We start from the raw sequence: 23,221 nt of genomic DNA on the forward strand, positions 1-23,221 counted from the left end.
ACCTGCAACCCAGGCATGTGCCCTGACATGGAATCAAACCGTGACCTCCTGGTTCATAGGTCGATGCTCAGCCACAGAGCCACGCTGGCCGGGCGGGTTTCTTTCTTTAGTCAATTCCTTGTCCCATGACTCACTTAGAAAGGCAGACCATGGCTTTCAATACCACTAGTGCCTGAGCTCGAAGCATCTCTCCCCATGGCCGTCCTTTGTTGGTGAGGAAAGCCACGCTGGGCCAGGGAGGGAAGAGTGGGACCGGCCAGGTCAGATCCCCTGCCTGCCGTGCACAGAAGGGGTCCAGCAGTTCCACACCCAGCTCACCTAACCCTGCTCCCGAACATGCTCCATCCTCAGGGCCTTAGCTCGGTCAGTTCCAGCACCAGGCGATACTGCCCCCGGTGGCACTGCCCAGGGAACGCCAGGTGGGGACACACAGAATCGGAGCTGCTTGGGGCGACTTTGGGGGGATTCCTGTGCGGGTTCTTATCTTCAAATATCTGCAGAGAGCAGCGAGCCACCCGCCAAACTCCCGCTGAGCTGCTCGAGGAGGAGGGGAGCGACCTGCAGCTCTGGGCCCGGGCAGGGAGAGGCGCCCTCAGACCACATTCACTGAGCAGGGTGGGCACTCGGATGCCAGGGAGGAGATGGAGGAGAGCAGCCACTTCCCTCCAGGGTCGTCACTACCTCGCGCAAGGCCAGTTTTGGGGAGAAACAGCTCTTCTAACTTCTCCTCTAATACAATATCGTAGCTGATTTTTCCCTGGTCTGTGCTAATTGGTTGGATTTTGGTTGCTAGAAAGCAAGATGGCAGGGTGCTCATCCCCCTTGCCACGCACGCCCTCGTCTGCGCTTCATTTAACTCGGTAAGTCAGACCAGGTGACGCCACATCAGAGGAGTCCTGGCTGATGGCGGCGGCTGCACCTTCCCCAGGAAGGTGACGAACACAGTCACTCTCTAATTTCCCTTCTCCCTGCTGCTCCCGGCAGCCTTCAGGGCTATAACCTGGCTCCAACCTAAGTGACAACGTTATTTTTGGAGCCGTGTCTTTTAAAATGGGCATTCCCAAATGTGCCCATTAGTTCATGACCAAGTCAACAGATGTCGTGACCATCGAAGCAAATGCAATGTTTGTCTGTTTTTCTCGTCGGACGGTGGGGTTAAGAGAGGAATGGTCACCATTCCTCAAACCAACAGGACCAGCGTCCGTTATCCTCTCGCCCAATGTTGGGTGTTTATTTATCCAGTCGTCCATTTATTCGCTGGGGACCCCACACCCGATGCCTGCTGGGAGCTTGCCTCCCACCCCGCATCCATATTCCGGCATTTCCTTCTCCTCCTCGGAGCCCGGAACTCCATGCCTCCTGCCTTTCTAGTCATTGACACGGAACCTGGCCACTCCCCATGCCTCCTGCCCACAGCGGATGCGTCTCCTCCGCTTGCTTCCTTCCCTCTCGCCTGCTGCAGAGAATTTCTTTGTTAATATTCACAAGGGATTAGCTGGAGGGAAATGCTTCTCTAGAGGCGGTTGTTAGACTTGACACCCAGAGCGGGAACGAGTCCGCCGGAGTCTCTGCGGGACCTGTCCGACCTGGGAGGGAGGTGCCTTCCCTTCCCGCCTCCTCCCGGCCCCAGCTGCTCCCGTCTGGACCCACGGCGGGAACCCAGGTGAGAATAAGCAGATGGCGCGGCCAGCACAAGTAGCAGCAAGAACTGCACGGGGTCCGTGCAGAACTCGGAGACCTGAGGGTGCCAATGTCAAGTGCACGGCACCCCCACAGGCAGGGACCGTGGTGTGTCCTAGGGGACTCTGTACTGCAGATCCTGGGGGATGGGGCCCCTCGCTTCCAGTGTCCTCTCCCTCCATCTGCAGAAGGGCGGAGGCCGGGGGTCAGAGGGCATGGGGGAAGGCAGGGTGACCGCGGAGGACAGCTCTGGGAGACGACACGGGGGCTTCTCTCTGGCCTAAGACACAATTTCCTCTCTCCCTTCAGAAGCGTTATTTGCTGGGCATCTGTGAGGGGCACACTGAAACTGTTCACCTCAGGCTATTGGATTTTAGAGAGAGGGAAAGGGGAGAGACAGGGAGAGAGAGACAGAGAGAGAGAGAAACATGCATCAGCTCCTCCTGCACGCCCCCTACCGGGATCCAGCCTGCACCCTGGGCCTGCAACCCTGACCTGGAACTGAACGGACGACTCTTTGTCGCATGAGACAAGGCCCAACCACCTGAGCCACGTGGGCCAGGGCCATCAGGCCAAGCTCCCCGTACTCCCCCCGCTCGTGCTCAGGAAATGACCTCCGTAACCATTTCCGGGGGCGGTTCGGCCTCGTTCTTGCCTCAGCAGCAAACCCGGGGAGGCTGCGTGAAACGAGCGACCAACTCAGTGCTTAGCTCCAACGCGTAAACGGGAACAAGTGACGTTCGTGTGATCGGGAAGCTGAGCGGGTGGCATCGGAGATCCTGGAAACGAGCGCACTGAGGGGGTACTGTGTGCAACAAGCGCGCTGGCCCCCGACACGCCCCTGTGTCCGGTGATACACGCCCTGGGAGCGGAGCCGGAACAGGCACCTGAGCGGGTGGCTGTGGGCTCTCCCCTCTGCGGGGCCTTCCTCGCCCCCACCCCACCCCCCGCCCCGAGATTAAACGGACAAGGCACCTTTCATCCTGGGAAGGGAGCTGTCCTGAATTAAGTAGCATTTTAATGCATCGAAGAAACTGAAGAGGGTGGTCATGGGGGAGAGGTAAGCCATCTACTACGGTGGCTTTTGAAAGAGTCGAGAGGGAGGAACATGTCTCATCATGTGACAGATGACTGCTAGAACGAGTGGGGTGACCGCATTGTAAGGTTCAAAAATATCGAATCACTATGCTGTACCCCTGGAACTAATTCAACATTGTATGGCATCTACACGTAAATAAAATGATATGAAAACTCTTACTCCTAAAAAACCGCTACCGTGTCTCCAGGCCCCGGCCAGGAGCTTCACACGGATCATTGACACGTCATCCTCCTGCGCACAGGGAGGTGGGCACCGCTGCCCTCGGTGGGTGATGGGCGAGGAGAAAAGTGGATACTCGGCCTCGAGGTGCCAGCACCGTCCCGAAACCCCACCGCCAGGGAGGCAGACCTGGAGCTCGGGGCCGACACGACCAAGGTGTCTGGTTTTCCGTGGTCAAATGGTCTGCAAGCGAAATCCAGATCAAAAGGTAGAACAGCCCAAGAGTGCCCTTGGCACTTGGCGCAGACGGGGGGGATGGAGCAAAGGGGGAGCACCACGGCACAGCACACGGGGTCCATGAGACCCCACCCCAAGATGGAGACGTGGAAACAGCAGTGAGTGGAAGAAAGGAAAGGAAAGGGTGACGACTCAACGTCTGTGACACCGGCCGGCGTGGCGCAGCGGCTGAGCGCCCACCTAGGAACCAGGAGGTCACAGTTGGATCCCCTGTCAGGGCGCAGGCCCGGGTTGTGGGCTCCATCCCCAGTGTGGGGTGTGTAGGAAGCAGCCGATCCATGATTCTCTCTCATCATTGATGTTTCTCTCTCTCTCCCTCTCCCTTTCTCCCTGAAATCAATAAAAATATATATATTTTATTGATTTTTTACAGAGAGGAATGGAGAGGGATAGAGAGTTAGAAACATCAATGAGAGAGAAACATCGACCAGCTGCCTCCTGCACACCCCCCACTGGGGATGTGCCCACAACCCAGGTACATGCCCTTGACTGGAATTGAACCTGGGACCCTCCAGTCCACAGGCCAACGCTTTGTCCACTGACCAAACTGGTCAGGGCAATAAAAATGTATTTTAAAAAAAAGTTTGTGACAACAACTCCACACAAACAAGCTGCAGAAGGAAACAGTGATCAGTTAATTAGTTCATGGTGGGCGGCGGGGGTGGGGGGCAGAGTGGATCCCACACATTACGCAGAGCATGTGGCTGCTCGGCTGTGGGAGCCCCTGGCCCTGCCGTCTCGGCAGCCTGCAGTATTAATCGGGCGGGAAGCGCCCCATTTGTCAGGTGGGGGAGCAGCCGTTCGCAGCCACAGGTGCTGAGCTAGGATTCCCACACCCACTGCCCGGCTCCTGGGCCCCTGGGCCCTCCTGGCCACGGAGGCCCCGGGACGTGTGGATCTCGCTGGCAGGGTGGCTCCATCCTCTCCTGAGAGGGGAGCAAGGGGAAGGCAAGGTTCCTGGCCTCGGGAGCATCTTTCAAGGACCTTTCGAGGCTTCGTCATGTGGGCGGGGCTGACGCCACGGCTCCGGGAAAAGGAAAAGTGCCGCCTCGCTCACTCGTCATCCTTAAGGCTGGCCTCACATTTTAATCCTCCTCCATCTGTGCCTAGCGCTGCCCCCACCGCCCAGAGCAGAGACTGGTGCCGATGCCCGTGCGATCTAATCTCCACTTTCCCGTAAGTCACCCGGAGACGGAGCTCGGGCCGGACAGCCTCCGGAGAGCCTGACGGGGAGGGTGTTCTGCTGGATCCCGGGTCCTTGTGATCTGCAAAGACCTTCATGTAAAATACATGACGTCCTGTCTTCTAAGGGGCAAGTTAGTTTAACCTGCTCCTGTTTTACTCATGAAACTGTGAAAACAGGACACCATGAATATTCATAGAAACACATGCTCCCCTGTCGGTTCCCTCCTGTTAGAACAGCGCACACTTATAACAGGGCTCATGCCACCAACACGTATTCTTTCTTTCGTTCTTATTATATTTTATTGATTTCAGAGAGGAAGGGAGAAGGAGAGAGAGAAACATCAATGATGAGAGAGAATCATGGATCGGCTGCCTCCTGCACACCCCACACTGGGGATCGAGCCCACAACTGGGGCATGTGGCCTGACCAGGAATTGAACTGTGACCTCCTGGTTCATAGGTCAATGCTCAACCACTGAGCCACACCGGCCAGGCCACCAAAATGTATTCTGACTGGCCGTGGGCGTTGGGTCCCATCTGCCATTCAACCTACAAATGGCATTTCTGCTTCCGATTGTAACAGTGATATCTGCTCACAGTAGGTTCTGTCAGATCAGACTAGGGCCCACCCTAATGTCCTCATTTTAATTTCACTACCTCTTTAGAAGTCCTGTCTCCAAATACAGGCACATTCTGAGGTCCTGGGGTTAGGACGTTGTCATACACATTTGGGGGGACACGACTCAGCCCCTGGCAGCCCTGCGTGTGCGTGGGAGGCTTGCTCAGAGGGAGGCACGGCAGGAGCCGTGGTCTTACGGACTCCGCGTGGGGCACGTTCTTCCCCGTGACATGCAACCAGTTCTGGTCCCCATGAGGGGCCACCTCTGCAGGTCTCCTCAAAGGAGAGGTGCAGAAACCTTCACACACCACGGAGCTCAAGCCCCTCCTTTGCAGAGGGAGACAGTGAGGCCAGGCAAAGGTATCGGCGTGGCTGAGATCTCCCAGGGGTGGAGGAGCTGAGACTAGAACTCAGGTCTCCTGAATGTCAGAAATGGGAAAACGGCCGGCAGCGTGGCTCAGTGGTTGAGCGTCGACCATGAACCAGGAGGTCACAGTTCGACTCCCACTCGGCAATGATTCTTTCTCATTGATGTCTGTCTGTCTGTCTGTCTATCTGTCTCTCTCTCTCTCCCTTCCACGCTGAAATAAAAATATATTTTAAAAAGACGAAGAAATGGGAAAACGTAAGTTTTCCCCCAAATTGTCCCACCTGCATCCCCGGGGAACGCCTGCGGCCCCCTGCCCTCGGCCGTGGAGGATGAGGGCCGTGTCAGACGCTGTCTGACTGTGCAAGTCTTGCTTCGGCTGCTCTAACGTGTGGGCTCCCTCTGCTGCAGCCCAGCGCCTGCCCGGACCCTCGTGCTCAGCAATCCACAGGCCTCCCCTCCCCAGCCCATGTCTTCTCTTCCTGAAAAAAGGCATTTTGTTTTCAAAACACAGGGGACCTGGTCTTTTCCCTCATCGTGTGGCCGAGCACTGTGTCCAGACAGACACCATCCATCGCCATCCTTTCAAATGCCAGAGCACGCCGCTCCCGTGCGGACGCGTTAACCCGGGCCCTGGCTCAGCAGGATGGCTGCCACGGAGAGAAAAATTAATCTGGAGAGACCCGGCTCTCACATCCAGAATCCTCAAAACCCACTTAAATTCACGGCTATAAATTCAGCCGACACGTCCCCACGTCTCCGGCTCAGAGCTCGGGCTACAGGCCTCACTCCACACGCCTCCTCGGAATGTCAATCAGCAGGAAGCCAGGCTCTGGCGGAGCCATGGGGCCGGGACCTGATGAGTGTGACCCTCCCCGGCGATGGGCTTACTGGGATGGGTCGTTTCCTAGGACAGTTCCCACAAAGGATCTTCCTGACTTTCAGGCAAAATGCGCATGCTATAAATAAAGTTCCACATCACCGGAAATGCCTGGAAAAGTATTTACTGGGTGTGTACTGTGTGCCGGGCAGGGTTCCAGCGAGGGCACCCACATGGTCACCTCCTCTCAGGCCCACGGGGGCAGGAGGAGCCTCCCGGTCTTGGCCGCCTGAGTGGAGTCAGAAGAGGACCCTTGATTTAAGTGCCCGCCACTCGCCACAGAGGAAATGTTGGGGCACAGAGCAGAAGGGCTCTCAGCTGGAGAGCAGGAAGCAGGCACTTCTGTGGGGAGTCAGAGGAGAGGGGACTGCGTGGAGCGAGGGAATGAGGAACGGCTGGACTTGTGAACGAGGAAGAGAGTGAGGAGAAGTCTGAACAAAAACGTACATGATGGGCCCGGCCAGCGTGGCTCAGTGGTTAAACACCGACCTATGAACCAGGAGGTCACAGTTCGATTCCCGGTCAGGGCACAGGTCCACGTTGCCAGCTCAATCCCCAGTGGGTGGCGTGCAGGAGGCAGCCGATCCATGATTCTCTCTCATCACTGATGTCTCTAGCTCTCCCTCTCCCTCTCCCTTTCACTCTGAAATCAATAAAAGTAAATTTTTTAAATGTGCATGAGGGGCGCCCCGGGAAGTAGTGCATCCCGGGTGAGAACTCTCAGCCTACACCCCCGTCTTCAAAGCTGCCCTGCGGGGTCGCAGCGTGAGTCACAGTTTCCAGAGACCACGGGAAAGGGCTGCCATTCACGCATGCCCGTCTCCAAGGGGCGGCGTCTGCTAATGTTCCTCCTGCCCCCGCCCCCGAGAGGCCAGGCAGCCGACCTTGGGGATGTGCCCCTAGCGGGAAAGCCACCTTCAAAAAGGCGTCCCCATAAATCCAGAGCAGGAGCCGAGCTTCGAAGTCTCCCATCGGCCCCCTGATTCTCCTCGGATCTCTCATTTCTGACTCATCCCTGACAACAGCGTACAAATTCAGTTCCCGAGGGGGGCCGGGGGGGAGCAGGGAAGGGAGAGCACCCGAACCCTCAACGGGGAATTAGCTGAGGACCAAGTGGCTGCCGTCTGCTCACGGCTGAGTGGCTTCAGTGTACAATGAGCTCAGTGGCCCCACAGTAAATGTGTCTTCTCCCTCATCGCCAATTCAAGTCTGGGTGCACCCCCGGGCCAGTGCAGCCTTACCTACAATAGCCAAGACGTAGGAACAACATAGGTGACCATCAACGGATGAATGGCTAGAGAAGCTGTGCCACACACACACACACACACACACACACACACCCCTACACAATGGACTGTTATTCAGCCATAAAGAAATGAGGAAATCCTACCATTTGTCACAACATGGATGAACTTGAGGGCATTATGCTAGATGAGAGTAGTCAGACAGAAGACAAATACTGTATGATCTCACTTACATGGAGAACCTAATTAAAAAAAGAGTCCACCAAACGCATGAGAGAGAGAGAGAAAGAGAGAGAAAGAGATGTGGGGGGATGCGAGGAGGGGCAACTGGAGGAAGGTGGTCCAAAGGCACAGATTCCAGCTATCGGACAAATAAGGCCTCGGGAGGTAACGTGCAACCTGGTGCCCACGGCTAACGCTGCTGCGGGGCATATAGGAAAGTTCTTCAGAGAGCAGATCCCAAGAGCTCTCATCACAGGAGAATACTTTTTCTTTTCTTTGCCTTCATCTTCATGAGGGTGTTAACTTCTCATGTCATCATCTCACAGTGTATGTCCGAAGCCACTGTGCTGTGTGCCTTACCCTTACATAGTCACGCATGTCAATTCTTTCTCAATAAACCCCGGGCAAAATGAAATTCAGAAAGAAAAGAAAAGAAAAAAATCTTGGTGCACAAGGGATCATGAAATGAAGAAACAGACAAACTTACAGAGCATAATGAATAATTGTCATCTTATGCTCGGGGGTTAAAGACACAAATTACAGTTCTTACAGGACTGCCCGGCAGAACTATGGATCGACCGACTACAAAGAAAACTCCAGAATCCTCTGCGACTTGTGATAATTCTTTTCTGGGTACCAAAACCCGTGCCAAATTCCTTACTCTCTGGGGAAAGGCGCCTAGGTTGTCTCCTACCTTGTCTGAACTTCCGGGTGGGTTTCCCAGCTGGATCGGCTCCTGCGGCATCTGTCTGACCTTGAGCCTGAACCTGGAAAAAGCACAGAGGTGGCAGGAATGAGAATGAGCCGCTGAGGGAGATGGATTTTCATCACAAGGTCTTGCCCTCTCTACCAGGCCTCTCGGGCTTTCCTCATTGGTATTCATGGCACATGGCAGCACCGGTCAGGGGAGGCCCTGCGCAAAAGTCCTCTCAGCTGGAGGTCAGGAGACCTTCGTTCCAGCCCTGACAGCCTCGCGCCTCTACCAACATCTCCGCCAACCCCCGCAACTAAATGAGGGGGGCTGGGTTCTCTGACGGTCTCTCCCAGCCCTAAAACTCTGGGACTCAAGGAAATATAATGACTCATGTAAAAGCACACTGATGATTCATCCCATCAATTCACATTGTCTGAACCGAAATGATGTTTGGCTTCAAAGTTCAAATGCAATTACGAGACGGAGGGGACAGCAGCAAGTGGTCAGTGGAAGCCACAGACATCCCGGCCCTGAACCGCACACTGACGATGAGCCATTAGCATCTTCTGCAGACTCACGAGCGGCCGGAAACCTGGCAGGAGAGAGTCCTGAAGTCTCCTCGTGCCACTTAGCTGATATTTATCACGTGATGAATGAGGTGCCTTTTCTCCCACAATCATTAGGGATGATTCAAGGCCTGATGCCCGCTGGCCGGGCCTGACCGGGAAGAAATTGCTTGTTCAGTAAGATTTCGGAAGCTTTGTGCCAAAAGAAAAAGAATCATAATCGCGTCTTTGCGTGTGGTGGCCAGTAACCAAAAACTGAACCCCAAAAAGGGAACCCAAGGGCTCACCAAGGCCAGGCTTCAGGTGGGGTGGCTTCAGGGGACAACCAAACGTCACCGGGACCTGGTCCTGTGTTCTCTGGGCTCTGCTCTATCCTGCTGGCTAATCCCCAGCTTCCCCAGTGGCACCTGGGTGACTGCCACCAACGAGGGGACTGCCCACCCCCTCCCGGGTTCAAGTGCAAAGCCAGAGTCCTGAGTCCATGTTCTCCCTGAAGGTCAGGATCGAAGGCCTGAGCCAAGCACTGTGACCCAAGAATGAACTGTGAGCCCAGCTTGGTCCTGGGTCCCCTGCCTCCTCCTCCTCCTCCCCCTCCTCCCATCTCCCCCCAGATTCTGCCGGGAAGAGTGAAGGCGAAAGCTCCCTCCGGGGAACTGAGTGGTATTTGCTAGAAGCCGAGGTGAGTACAGCTAGTTACGAACGGCAGGTGTCCATTTCAGGCCTGAAACAGCGTGTCTGGGAGAAGGGTCTCGGGCTTGGCAGGCCTCCTCGAGGCCCGGCCTCACCCTGCACTTCCAGCCGAGGAGGCGGATTCCTGCAGAGGCTGAGTGAGGCGTGACCTTCGCTCCCGAGCTTGGAGCCAGGTGGTCGGGCTATGAGTGCCCGTTCCTCACCAGCTCTGGGGCTCCGGGCAGCCCCGGCTCACCCCCAGACCCTCCTATTGGGGTTCATCGGCCAGGAATCACGGCAATAACAAAATGACAGACTCAACCCCAATGCATTCCTAGCCCCGATGTGCAGGCCTTTGCCTGTGAAACTGGAGCTCTCTGGGGGCGGCATTGGCCCGAGTTCATGAGCTACCAACTCAGAGGCCCCACATCATAAACTGTTACTACGCGATGTCTTAAAACCCCCTTGGGTCTGGATGGTATTTTCCTTAATCAGTTAGACGCTCAGAATTAGATCTCGGGATAAAGGCTCGTGGGCTGCGTTTGCTTTCCCACGTGGCGTGGACAGCTGTCCTTCCGGCGGGGTGAGTGTGAACTCCGACCCCGCCCTTACTTGGCCCCAATGGAGGGAAACGGTGCCACCTGGCAACGCCGCTCACTGTTTGATTGGTTAATGCCTTTTTAAGTGCGCTTTTAAGGGTGTATTTTACCGGGGTTCTACACCTTTAAATGCAAATATAAGAGAGTTTGCATTTGCTGTAATTAGGCTGGGATTGGATTCGGGGTTTGTAAAAGCCTATTGTGGATGCTACCATCCTTCACCCACGTTGACTGCACCCACAGTGAACATCTGAGGCGCTGTCGGGTGGGGTTCACAGTGGGGGCGCTGGGGGCCGGGACCTGCCTTTGACCTTGCCTTGCTTCCACCAACCCTGTGACCTTGGCGAGCTTCTTCACCTCCGAACGCCAATTCTATTCTGCCGACCTACGAAGTGAAATAGCATCCACAGCTCCCTCCCGGGCATCTGAAGTGCGGAGAGGGTCTGGAAAGGACTTGCTCGATACATACTAATTCTGATGATTAATTATATTAGCTCAGGAAGTATTAGTTAAGAAAAATGCGCTGATCGATTACTCAATCAATGGAGCCCGGTGAGGACTGGATGAGGAAATGTCTGCCCCAGACGCAGCACAAAGCCAAGACCACGCCCGCTGTCACCACCTCTGAGAGATCATCCCCTCTCAGTGCCCTGCACGCGCCTCAGAGAAAGAGAGGACATTTGTGAAACACCCCAACCATGAGACACCCCAACCATGAGGCATGTCCCTACTGCAGAGGGAGATGGGGGGGCGGGGCGGAACTCACCTTAGAATCAATGAAATTCAATAGCTTTAAATAAACAGTACAGTGATCGAAGAAGACAGAGAGAGAGAAGGGAAAATAGAAAATTCTCATGAAACTAATTTATCAGTGAACTCAGATCTGTACACTCTTCATTCACTTCCAGACTCCAAATTATGATTCTTGCTCGTGAGCAAGACAATTAAGGAACACGCCAGAGGGAGCCAATGGTGATCACATAGGGTCACGGGGCACAGAATTCAGGGAGTCCCGCCGAGATGAGCACTCCCGGCCCCTCGCTCCCCCGCCTCACCCTTGCAGGTATCTGCTCCGCAGCGTCTCCCACATGCAGGGGTGACCTGGTGTTGCCTCTCCCTCAGAGCCCCTGCCAGGCTGACACCGGGTGGGTGGGAAGAGTGGCAGCCGTGGGGCGTGCCGTCACCACTGTCACCTTGATGGGAGGGTGGTGACTGCAGCTCCAAATGGCGGGGAGCATCAGAGCACAGTTTAGTCAGGAGCTGGGGGGTGGATGGGGGGAGGAGGAACGCTCCCGCCTATTTCAGAAACTTCCCGGCAACACAGCCCATGGAGAAGGGAGGGGGAGGCACATCTGCGAGAGGCCAGATGCTGTGAAACCTCAGTCACCAGCAGGAAATGCAAGACAAAGAAACGCAGGTCGGAGGTAGAATCCTCGGACTCCCCTCCTTGGGGTCTCCTGTGTGGCTCCGCTCCTGCCGGGAGAGCTGGTGCTGGAAAAAGCCACAGCATGGTCGTTCGATATCCGCCTGAGCACCCCTTGTCCACCCACTGTGTGCTCAGCCCCCACATAAGCGTCTCTACTGGAACCTTCTTTTTGACGCTGATACCATTGCCTCCCAGGCAATTGCAAGGATGAACAATGCCTCGATTGTAAGGTCTGACGATTGGAGCAGACATGGACACAAAGTCTTAGCATGAGAGGAGATGCCTTTAGGCATCAGCTGAGGATGAGGATCCCCGGCAGAGGCCACCCCGAAGCATGAACGCTCTCGTGCTACTGAGGCGTCCGCCACGTTATCCCAGAAAACCTTCTCTCCTTCCTCTCGGCTCTGGGGCTCGGGCTGGGCTGGGTCCTGAGCCTGCAGGGGGCCGTGGAGGATGGGTTCCGGCTGCCTTTCCAGACTCCTCCACACGCAGGCCTCGCACCCCAAACCAGAGGTCACGGTTAGGTCATCACAGAGCTCCTGGGGGTGTTAGAAGATGACAACCGACATTTTTGAATGTGAAGAGACCCCAAAGCACAGACTTTTATGCTGAAAGAGACCTTGCATATCTTTGAGTCTGTCTGACCACATCCTGGTCATGGAGGCCTTGTTCCTTTATTATTATGACTCCGTTTCCGGGGGGGGGGGGGGGGGGAGGACGTGGGGGATGGGATCCTATGACGCAGCAAACTCCATACAAGACTTGTGGACGGTGGGAAGAGAACAGCTCCCTGGTCCCTAAGCCTCGCCTTGGCGAATGGGGTCACCTCCGTCCGCGGAGTCTGTGCAGCCATTCTTCACCGCACCTGCACCGAGTTGATGGTGACGGAGGTCGAGAGGGAGGAGCTCTTTCTCAGAGGCAACGGGCATCATCTCACAGCGGGTCTGGGAAACGCGGTCACCATCCTTCCCATTTCCCATCCCTGTCACTCCCAACCTCACAGGCCAGACGGGAACACGGAGGCTCCGAGAGTTCAGTTATCCCCAGGGTAGCCCCGGCAGCCGGTAGTGATGCCAGGACTCGGGCACAGGCAACTGGGAGCTCTTAACACTCCATCTCATGCTCTTAACACCTTTTGGCTCTAAAAGATCAACCAATTTCTCATTTTCCCGTCATCTACTCTGGCAAACGCCGGCAGTTCTTTAACTTCGGCCAGAGTGCCTACTCTTCCCCGAGGCTGTTACACTAGGGGTCTGTGTTTTATTTTTACCATCTCCTTGGGTTTTCAAGGCCACGGTCAGAGGCGATCACGTGGACACCGCGAGCACGCACACACCCAGCCTAAGTCACCGCGCGCGCAACGGACCCACGAGCCGCCCTGCGCCACCGCCACCTGCCGATCCTCCTCCGCCAAGGGGCCCGCTGGGCGGGGAGTGCATGTGGCAGACTCGCAGGAAAGCTGCAGTTCAAAGCCAAGCCCAGACATGAAATGTCATCATGGGAGGCCCTGCCAGGCTCAACAGCCAAATGAGCAGTAAATCCTGGCGGCCCATCTCTCAGCGCCGCGCAGCCAAGCTCACGGCAACGTCCTGTTTCTCTGCAGGGCCCAGGGCGCACACACTTGCCAAAGGAGGGAAATAAGTGCACTTGATTAAATTTGGTTTTGAATAATCAGTTCATTGCAATTCTTGGGCTGAAAAGAAAAACGGCATTTCTAGTTTATAGAAATCACCGCATGAAATACAGCGATGGCTGCTCAGAGAACCCCCGGAACTAAATAAATTTAAGTCGCACATTTACGGAAGCCATTACGAGGGGCCTAATGACAGCCCCGCCGATTACCACTCCGATGGGGCCGCTGTGGAGCCTGCCCCGGCCGCGGTCGCCGCCTGGCTTCATGGCTGGGAGCCCAGATGGACGACCAAGGCTCACACCCTCACCAGCACGTTAGGAGCCAGGGGCCCAGGGAGGCGGCGGCGCTGCCTGGGGAGAGACTCACAAGGAGCACAGCCAGGACTGGACCCCAAGCTTCTTACCACCATCACCCAGGCATGAACCTTCGCGCGCAGCGTCCACGGTGGCTCCTATGTGCAAAGCACCGTGTCCTTGCCTCTGGTTCCAAAAGCACGTCACGGTGTGTAGAGAGGAAGGGGGTGCAGGGAAGAGGGTGCAGAGGAGCGGGCAAGGGGAGAAGCGTGTTAGGAGGGAAAACAGAGCCTGGTCCCTTGAACAATCCCAGAGCACGCCCCAGAGCTCCCACTGTGAACGCGATGGACAGTAACAGCAACATCTGCAGCGCTGCCGCGGGGCAGTTCACACATCACTATGTGTCAGAGCGATTTGTCCTTGGCACGACCTCCTCGGCCACCGGCTGCGATCTCTGGGTGCTGGCACCTCCCGTGTCCGTGGGATACCTTCCTTCTTTGTGTTTATACACCACTTCCCACAAGCCCAGGCCGCAGAGGGCAGCAGGACAGCCTGGCTGTATATACAGGTGTCCCCCCAAAATGCGTATGTACTTTGAATGTTTATAAAGTCAGTGTTTATTAACATACAGTTCATTTTCAAAATGTAAAAGGATCTACAGAAAGGAATAGTATTTTTTGGTCAATGTCTGTTTTCAAACTCATGAGCAGGCTCTGCTGATAACGTGAAGCAATGGCATCGCAAACACCAGGCGTCATTCTGTTCGCTATCTGTGCGCCCTCAATTCATGGACTGCTGCTGGCTTGGTACCGTAAACCCTATCTTTTATGTATCCCCATTAAAAAGAAAGTATAGGGGCATTTTAGGATAAATTCTCTTTGTTCAAAGCTGAGTCTGGCTTCCCCCAGTATGTTAAATCAGTTCACCCCAAAAAGGAGGGAACATTAAGTGAGGTGTCAGCTGTGAAAGTGTGGACACATGTTGGGGGACACCCTCTATTTTGCAGAAGAAAGCAGGCCTGTGCCCCTCTCTCTCCCTGCATGTGTGCCGTGCACAGGGACATCGGCGCTCCCCAGAGACAACGCTGCGAGTGTCCTGGGAAACTGGCCCGCAGGCTGGGGCTGGATACAGGCCCCCTCGTCGTGGGCAGGAGCAGCACGAGGAAAGCAAAGCTGGAGGGAGAGAGAGGCCCTGCCCGGGCGCTGGAGTAAATGCAACCGTCTCCACCATAAAGACCCTCGGAGTGAAAGAAACCCAGTCACCATGAGAGGCGGCTGCTCAGGAGCGCGAGCTATGGCATCGCGGAACTCCCCCTCAGTCCACAGCCTCTGCCGCGAACATGCGGGAACCGGCGAGAACGGCTGACGCTCACCGAGCCCCACGGTCTGTAGCAACACGGGGCGACCGGCGTGGGTCACACTCTCACTTAGAGCCCCCGCGGCGCATTGGTCTCCCGTCACCATTAAAATGACCAAGAGTTATTTTTTTATTAAAAAAAAATTTTATTGATTTCAGAGAGAAGGGAGAGGGGGAGGGAGAGAGAATCCATGATGAGAGAGAATCATGGATCGGCTGCCTCCTGCACACCCCACACTGGGGATCGAGCCTGCAAGCCAGGCCTGTGCCCTGACTGGAATCAAACCGTGACCTCCTGGTTCATAGGTCAATGCTCAACCCCTGAGCCACACCAGCCAGGACAAAGAGCTATTTCTGAATACTTTTTACTTTTTGGTAATTGTTGTAAAATCCCATGCCTGCCACGGAGATGCTTTCTTCTCACTTCCCGCTTCATTCTGTCCTAAGTGACCCTATTCACGACGTTTCTCACTTGAACGAACTGGAGAATCTAAAGCAGAGACAGAAGCACCTTCCCGCCCGCCCGCCTGGCTTTCCCTCTGTTTTCTCTCTAAGGCCCCGGATCACAAACGTGCGTCCTTAGGGCGACCGCAGTGGCTAATGACTCCTGCTGGAAGGCTGGCAGTTGTCTAATTAACAAAAGGCAAGGTTTCACCGAACCCGGCTTTGTTTTCAGATGAGCAGCCCCGGCCTATGCAAATGCCGGACTTAATTCAGAACTTTCCAACTTCCATTCCTCTGTCCCGGAACTCGTGTCACTAAAAATGCGCCGCTTTCATTTGTTTATCCTGATTTACGGCCACCTATGTAACACAGGTCACACAGCACATCCTCCCAGAATGCGCTCATGAAAGTCCCCTTTCTGTTTTCATTAAAATGGGCACTTGATTAATAAAAATAATATTCGCATATTTTCTGCAAAATGTATTCTTAATAACATCCGTCAATAACAAAATCCGAATCTTCTAAGTAGTCCAATTAGCCTCTGACTATACACGATGGCATGGGCTGAGAATTCCCTCGACGCAGACACGGGGTGACCTTTCTGGAACTTTCCCACCACGACATCGTGAAGTTCTTCGGGAGAGACTGACATCTAAGTGGTAAATTCTGGCATCTCCCCATCTCCAGGCGCACGTGCTTCTGGTGCCGGTGGCGTTGATCCGAGCAACAGTCTAAGCGCATCAGATAAAACGACCAGCGGTGGTCAAGGTTCAAGCCAGAGTCGGTCCCAGGGAATGAGGAGCTGCTCCTCCACCCCCACCCCCCACACACAGTGCCTGGGTGCTCTGCACACGCGTGTATTATAACCACTCATGTTCCGTGGTGTGCTTTTTTAATAAATTTTTATTGACTTCAGAGAGGAAGGGAGAAGAAGAGGAACATCAATGAGGAGAGAGAATCATTGATCGGCTGCCTCCTGCACGCTCCCTACTGGGGATTGAGCCCACAACTCAGGCATGTGCCCTGACCAGGAATCGAACTATAACCTCCAGGTTCATAAATCAATGCTCAACCACTGAGCCTTGCCGGCTGGGCGAACCAAGATTGTTTTAAAGAAATGATGAAAAAAATTATTGGGCAGAACTTTCAAATCCCTGCCAATTTGCCTGCTAAGGAGCAATGGCTACGAAATTGGGGACTTTGCTCCCAAACACTCTCCCAAACTCAGAAAAATGAGGGACAGGCGATATTCCGACAGCTGATGTTCCCGCTTAATTGTCTGTCACTTTTAATCTTTGTCAAAATGGGTTTCTCATCATTAAGAACATGGTCCTCGGAGGAGACACGTGGCATCTCCATCGCTCAGAACCTGCTGAAAAATGCCATATGCCGTCCTACATGGAAGTCACACACGTGAGCACCACAGGCCCGCTCGGCGAGGGGAGAGCGACACAGCCGGCTACACAGGAAGCCTCGAAGCGCAAGCCCTCATCCCTCTCACTGCCATTCCCACCCTATGCCCTCGCTGGGAAGGGAAAGAGGCTGGAGGAGAAGGACATCCCCTCCCAGGTGGGTGAAATCCCTCAGATGTTACAGCTGGCAGACGTTATTACGAAGATCGATGTTCCTAACACACGCAGCATTAGAAGATCCAGGCTCTACGGCTCCTTCTCGCCCTAACAGAGATGTAACTGCTCCTCATCTGGCCGCGAAAGAGAGGCCGCGGCGTCCCCGTGCGAGCTCGGAGCTGTACCTGCTCTCCCTGCGTTTCCCAGGGCCTCATTCTCTCAGCAAATGCTTATGAGAGTCATCTATTTCCTTTCTTCACACCCTGTATTCATCCATGGGAATTGGGCTTAATTCTCCCAGAGCTAAAACGGATGATATAATTTAAAGTATTAAAGAATTAACCATTGCCCGGCTGGTGTGGCTAAGTGGAAGGGTGTCGACCTATGAACCAGGAGGTCATGGTTCAATTCAAGGTCATGGCATATGCCCAGGATTTGGGGCTCCATCCCCAGTAGGGGGCGTGCAGAAGGCAGTCAACTGGTGGTTCTCTCTCAGCATTGGTGTTTCTATCTCTCTCCCTGTCTCCCTTCCTCTCTAAAAGCAATAAAAACAATTAAAATCAATTAAATTTTTATTTAAAATTAACCATTAAAAATTTGCCCGAACATGTGATGGCTGGGGTTCATGCCTGCCCTCCTTATGAGCACGCGCAGGGCTGTTGTACTGAGAGTGAGGCATGAACTGGAGACAGCCGGTGCCCAGCCCTGAGTTCGTCCGTGTCCCAGATGCAACCTTAACCTAGTGATGTCTCCAGACATTCAGAGATTTTTAAAAATAATTCTGGACTCAGCTATTTGTCTTTGTGGAAGGCAACAAAAGAAGATGCCTAAGCATTCACATTTCAGAAAATATACCTCCCAGATGCCCTGTTCTTGGGAGTTACTGGGAAGACAGAACAGAACCAAAATGTGGACAGAACAGGAAGGCTGGGTGTGAAAGACACAGCCAACCTGCCAACCTTAGTACCTGTGCTCTCTCGGTGCCTCCCTCCTGTCAATAAGTCAGTGTCTTTACCCCTAAAAAGCCTCCCCCCTCGCCCTCTGACTTTTTCCTATAATTAATGGGTCTCTCTCCTGCATATTTTCAATAGCATGCAGACATGGTTTTATCACCCATCAAAATAAAAAGTGTGTGTGCCCTGGCTGGCTGGCTCTGTTGGTTGGGCATCAACCTGTGCACCAAGAGGTCACTGGTTTGACTCCCAGTCAGGGCACATTCCCAGGTTGCAAGCTCCATCTCCAGTAGGGGGCGTGCAGGAGTCAACCATCAATGTTTCTCTCCCTCTCCTTCTCCCTTCCTTCTCTCTCTCAAGTCAACAAAAACATATTTAAAAATAAAGTAAAATTAAAAATGTGTGCATGTAGGGTTAGGAGGTAGGTTGTGGTGAAGTAGTCACTACTTGTTCCTTAGAAAATGAGGGCACATGGCCAGCCACTACCCTGTGAGGTGCAGCGCCTCCTGTCGTGGGATTACCTGCTTTGACCAATGGGATGTGAACGGGGGGGCCAAGTGTCACCTTCTTTGGCCAATGGGATATGAACGAGGGCAGAGTGTAACCTGCTTTGGCCAATGGGATGTAAGTGTGTCGCCAGCTTTGGCCAATAGGATGTGAAGGAGTGTCGAGTAGGGGAAGTGCAAGCTGAAGATGGGAGACCCTGCCCAGCACAGCTCCGCTTCCACTCCTTCCTCTCCCAGCGAGGAGTGTCCAGGGGTGGGAGAGCTGTCAGCTTGCGTGCGGTGCCGGGCCATCGCTGCCTCATTGCTCCTGACACATAACGTGACCAAGAGGTGAGCTGGCGTTTGTCACTGCAGTGTAGCCCCAGTCGTACTGATCCACACTTTCCTACTCTATCTTAACAACATTCTTGGAAAAAAGGTCCCTAGTAAATATTTCTGCTGCTTCATCTCCAGGTCTCCTCTGAACCCTCTACGACAGGCTTCCTTCTCCCCCAGCCACCCCCCTGCACACCTGAGGTCATCTCCGTCCTATCTGGTCTGACCCCAGCGGCGTGGGGCATGGCTGTCCACCCTTCCTTGGCTTCTCCGGCTGCCCTGCATTTCCCTGGCCATTTCCTCTGTCACGGTCACCAGCTCCCTCCCTCTTCCCCGTCCCTGAAGCGCAGGTGCCGCACCGCTTGCCTTTGGTCTGCTTTTCCGTCCATACATTCTCCCGCAGGACGGCATCGGGTCATGGTCTGACATACCACCCACAGGACAAGGGCTCTCAAAACACACCTCTCCCACTACCCACCTTCCCTACTCGCCTGTGTCTACAGGCGTTTCCATCTGACGCTGGCCAAAATAGGACTGTTTTTCCTGCTCTACAGATCCTTCCCTCCCACAACCTTCCCTGGCCCAGCACGTGGCATCACTGGTATGGACTGCTGCTTGTCCTCCCAAAATTCCTATGTTGTCATTCTAACCCCCAAAGTAATGCTGCTAGGAGGTGGGGCCTTTCGGAGGAAATGAGGTCATGAGGGAAGAGACACGAGAGAGGTTGCTGCCCCTCCCTCTCCATCCACCCTGTGGGGACACAAGGAGAAGACAGCCTTCTGCAAACATCTGCAAACATCTGCAAACGAGCAGGCCTGTCTTCACCGGAAACGAGCTCCTCCCTCTCTTTCCCCACAGGAGCCAGCAGAAATATTGCATTAGGCCCCCCTGGAAGCCACCACCGTGGAAAAAAAAACCCAATAAAGTTTCAAATCGATCATTTCTAGTGCCTGAAAGAAGCCAAGAATAGATGTTCCCTTCCTGGTTACGTTCATTATCATAGATTTCAATTTGTCTCAAATTACAAGGAAAAGTCGATTGAAATCTATAGCTGGATCCCAGGTGTGGCGTTTCTTTTCTTTTTTTTTAAGTCAATATGAAATTGAAGTCATTCTGTGTGAAGGATTTTTGGCTCCAGCCCTAGGCATCGAGGCTCTGGTGCTGCAGTTAGCCACGCGGACGGCTGGCGTGTCCAGCCTACACTTGTGTTTACTCTTGATCTTTACACCGTACATCAGTGACGGCGGACCTTCGGAGCTCGGCGTGCCAGCATTTTGAAAAACCCTAACTTCACCTGGTGCCGTGTCACATATAGAAATGTTTTGATATTTGCAACCATAGTAAAACAAAGACTTATATTTTTGATATTTATTTTATATATTTAAATGCCATTTAAGAAAAATCAACCAAAGAAACGAGTTCACGTGTCACCTCTGACACGCGTGTCATAGGTTCGCCATCACTGCCTTACATAGACAGGGCACCCCGGAGTCAGTGCCCCCGAGAGCGGCTGGCCTGCGGAAACGCTGTGTGTCGTCTGCCCGGCGCTGGGCACTTCGGCTTGTGCTTTCGGGGCCTGGGTCTCTCAGGACCCATCAAGGTGGAGAATGAGGTGGGTCGTCTCCTTCTCACACTTTAATCATGAAGTACTACTACGGAGCTACCAGAATACTTAACCGCCTGCTGCTGCCAAGGCCTGAGGAGGCTGGAGAACAGCCACGCTTCCACGCTGTTGTCGGGAAGTATAAGCTCAGACGCCGTTCGGCGGCATTTACAAAATCAAAACCTCCACCCCGCGGCCCGGGACTTCCCCTCCTGTGGGGCTCTGCCCAACAGAAACGCACACGTATTTGTGCACAAGAGCACGGGGTGATGGTCATCACGGCCTCTGCATAGAGCTAGCCACCCACATGCCATCAACAACAGGGCAGACAGACAGACAGATCGAGGCTTATTCGTGCAATGGAATCAACGCCACACAACGGGAACGAACAGGCAGCCACGTGCGGCACATGGCCCAGGGAGCGCCTGGGGTGGCTCCGTGCAGGTGAGGTCAAGGGGCTGGAGCGCGTGAAGGGGGAGGAAGGAGGACGAACAGGACCTCATGGAACACATAACAGGTGCCACATTCCAAAGACGGGCGCCAAGAAGGTGCCAAGAGACTGCGTGTATGACTACAACTCCCCGCGCCTTACGGACGGAGGGCGGCACCTGAAAGACGACGCACTAAGGCCAGCTGGGACGCTGTCAGATGTCACTCTTTTTAACAGTGGACCAAGGAGCGAGAGACTCAGGGGAAAATGTTAACGTTGCTGCATAAGGACTATTACACTTTTTAAATCTTATCTTTATTGTTGAAAGTATTACAAATGTCCCCTTTTTTCCCAACCCGCCCCCCCCCCCCCCCCGCACCTCCTCCTTCTCACCCTGCCCTTCCCAGGCCTTTGCCGCTCTCAGTTTAAAAATGCTTCATAGTTAATTATTTGTACGTTCAGTCGTTTTTTAAAAACAAGCTGGTTTATATGGTTTTGGTGCTGCATTTAAATGGCAGCTACAGCTATTTTATGGCTATTTACAGAGATCTTGAGCTTCTTGTAAAATCTGCTGCCACAGTAATCTCAGCAAATAATTAGCTCCTTAGGGGAAATCCAACTCTTCATAACTTCGTGTTGAAACAGAAAATAGCCTTTAGTGCCTCTTCCCGGTGATGATCCACTTACTGCTCGCACACTGCTGCCCGCTGCCTCTGCAAGGACTGCATTTTTCCCTTAGAAATGCTTTCGAATAGCGTGCCCACCTCTTCGAAACATTGAAGGGTGAAAAACAATTTCATTTTATGTAGACGGTTAAAAGGTTTAGAAAAATAATATACCACCGAATTTACAGCCTTGCAAATTACGTTTTAAATGAGGGGCCAACCCTGTTCTTTGCCCTCCCCCCCGGCCCCCCTCCCCCCGATTCCACACTCCCCTGCGGCCAGACACAGAGAGTAGATTAAGTGCAATGAACATTCTGTCTGTTCCTCTGGGCAAGTGACTCTCCTCAAGCTAAGAGCGTTGACATTTCTCTAACTAGTTCCTCAATAATGGGCAGTGCAAATACTGAATTCTAAAGTACATGTGTGTTATTATTTATGTATAGCATGTTTTATTTTAAAGGGGATTTAAACAAACTTAAAGGATGCCAAAAACAGAGCAAAACCAACGAAGATGGAGCCAAGGGGAAGGAGTTATGAAAGCAGGTCGAAGCCAAGAAGGAAGTCTGTCCTCAACACGCATCAAGGAGTTCCCTGGCTACATGTGCAGGTGAACTAGATACTTCCACTCCAGAACTCCTGACAGCAAAGAAAATAGTGATCGGCCCAGGAATCTTCTAAATTGTATATGAAGTACAGGTCTACACAATGGAACCTGCAAACTGAGTATCCATTAGAGTTTATACATATTACGCTTTATACTATATATCAGGAAATAGAGAGACAGAAACAGTGATAGAGTAGGAAACACATATGATAATGTTTGTCTTAGTTCGACTGACTATCTGTAGATAAAATAATTATAAGACTCCCCTCCAAATTATTCTTATGACCCTCAGTAGTTATGGCTAGAAATGGAATGAGGTATGTGTTGAAAATATCCCAGTGTCATGTAGTAAACCATGGGCGAGGGTCTGTCAGACATTGCACAGTGGACGGTCTTTGTGTTTGGGACAGACTAGAGTCGGAGGAAAACCAGGCTGACTCCTCCACAGCTCAACGGAGCAGCTGAAAGACCAGCTCTGGCAAGAAGGGTTCACCCTTTGAAAATCAATCAATATAATCTATCACATCGATAGGATAAAAAAATCACATGACCATATCAATGGATGCATACAAAGCATTTGGCAAAATCTAACACTTGCTCATGACAAAAAAAAACCTTCATTAAACCAGGAACAGAGGGGATCTTCTTCAACCTGATGGAGTGTCTGCAGAAACCCCACAGCTAAGGCCATGACGTCCTTCAGAGCCACCGGTGCAAAGTGCCTTCAGCCCGTTGGCGGGGAGCCTGTGTTCTCCTCTGAAGAATGAGGTGGATGAGTAAGGCCTCCCTTTGCGCTGCTAGTGTGTGAGCACATATTAACACTCCTGGCATCTAAGCGGCCCTCACTATCATATCGTTATTTTATTTCAGGGTCTTGACCAGAATGGCCTTAAAGGATCAAAAGGGTGGAGGTGAAAAAAGGGGGTGGGGGTGGGGGACATCCTAATAGTGTCAACAATAAATTTTTTAAAAGAATCAAGAGAATTCAGCCTTAATCCTTCTGGATATGCTTATTACATTTGTTATTGAAAAATAGGGCAGTGTTTTAAGTATATTTTACCCCCAAATCTACTGTGATTGAAAATAAAAAATAAAGCAACACCGAGTTATAAAAAGGATTGCTCTAACTTGCTACCAAATTGTGG

The 23,221-nt window shown here is 53.2% G+C and overlaps 1 protein-coding gene across 7 annotated transcripts in view; it reads right to left on the minus strand.

Annotated features, from left to right (window-relative positions):
• The window catches only part of SUMF1 (sulfatase modifying factor 1), a 156,890-nt gene that overhangs the window by 46,195 nt on the left and 87,474 nt on the right, over positions 1-23,221 (minus strand). For all 7 annotated transcript variants that reach the window (XM_036333361.1, XM_036333360.1, XM_036333354.1 and 4 more), the window contains one exon: positions 8,447-8,519. In XM_036333361.1, the coding sequence (XP_036189254.1) occupies positions 8,447-8,519 (73 nt within the window). The remainder of the gene's footprint in view (positions 1-8,446; positions 8,520-23,221) is intronic.

The sequence above is a fragment of the Myotis myotis genome, unplaced genomic scaffold (assembly GCF_014108235.1).
Source record: "Myotis myotis isolate mMyoMyo1 unplaced genomic scaffold, mMyoMyo1.p scaffold_m19_p_13, whole genome shotgun sequence".
Classification (NCBI taxonomy): Eukaryota; Metazoa; Chordata; class Mammalia; order Chiroptera; family Vespertilionidae; genus Myotis; species Myotis myotis.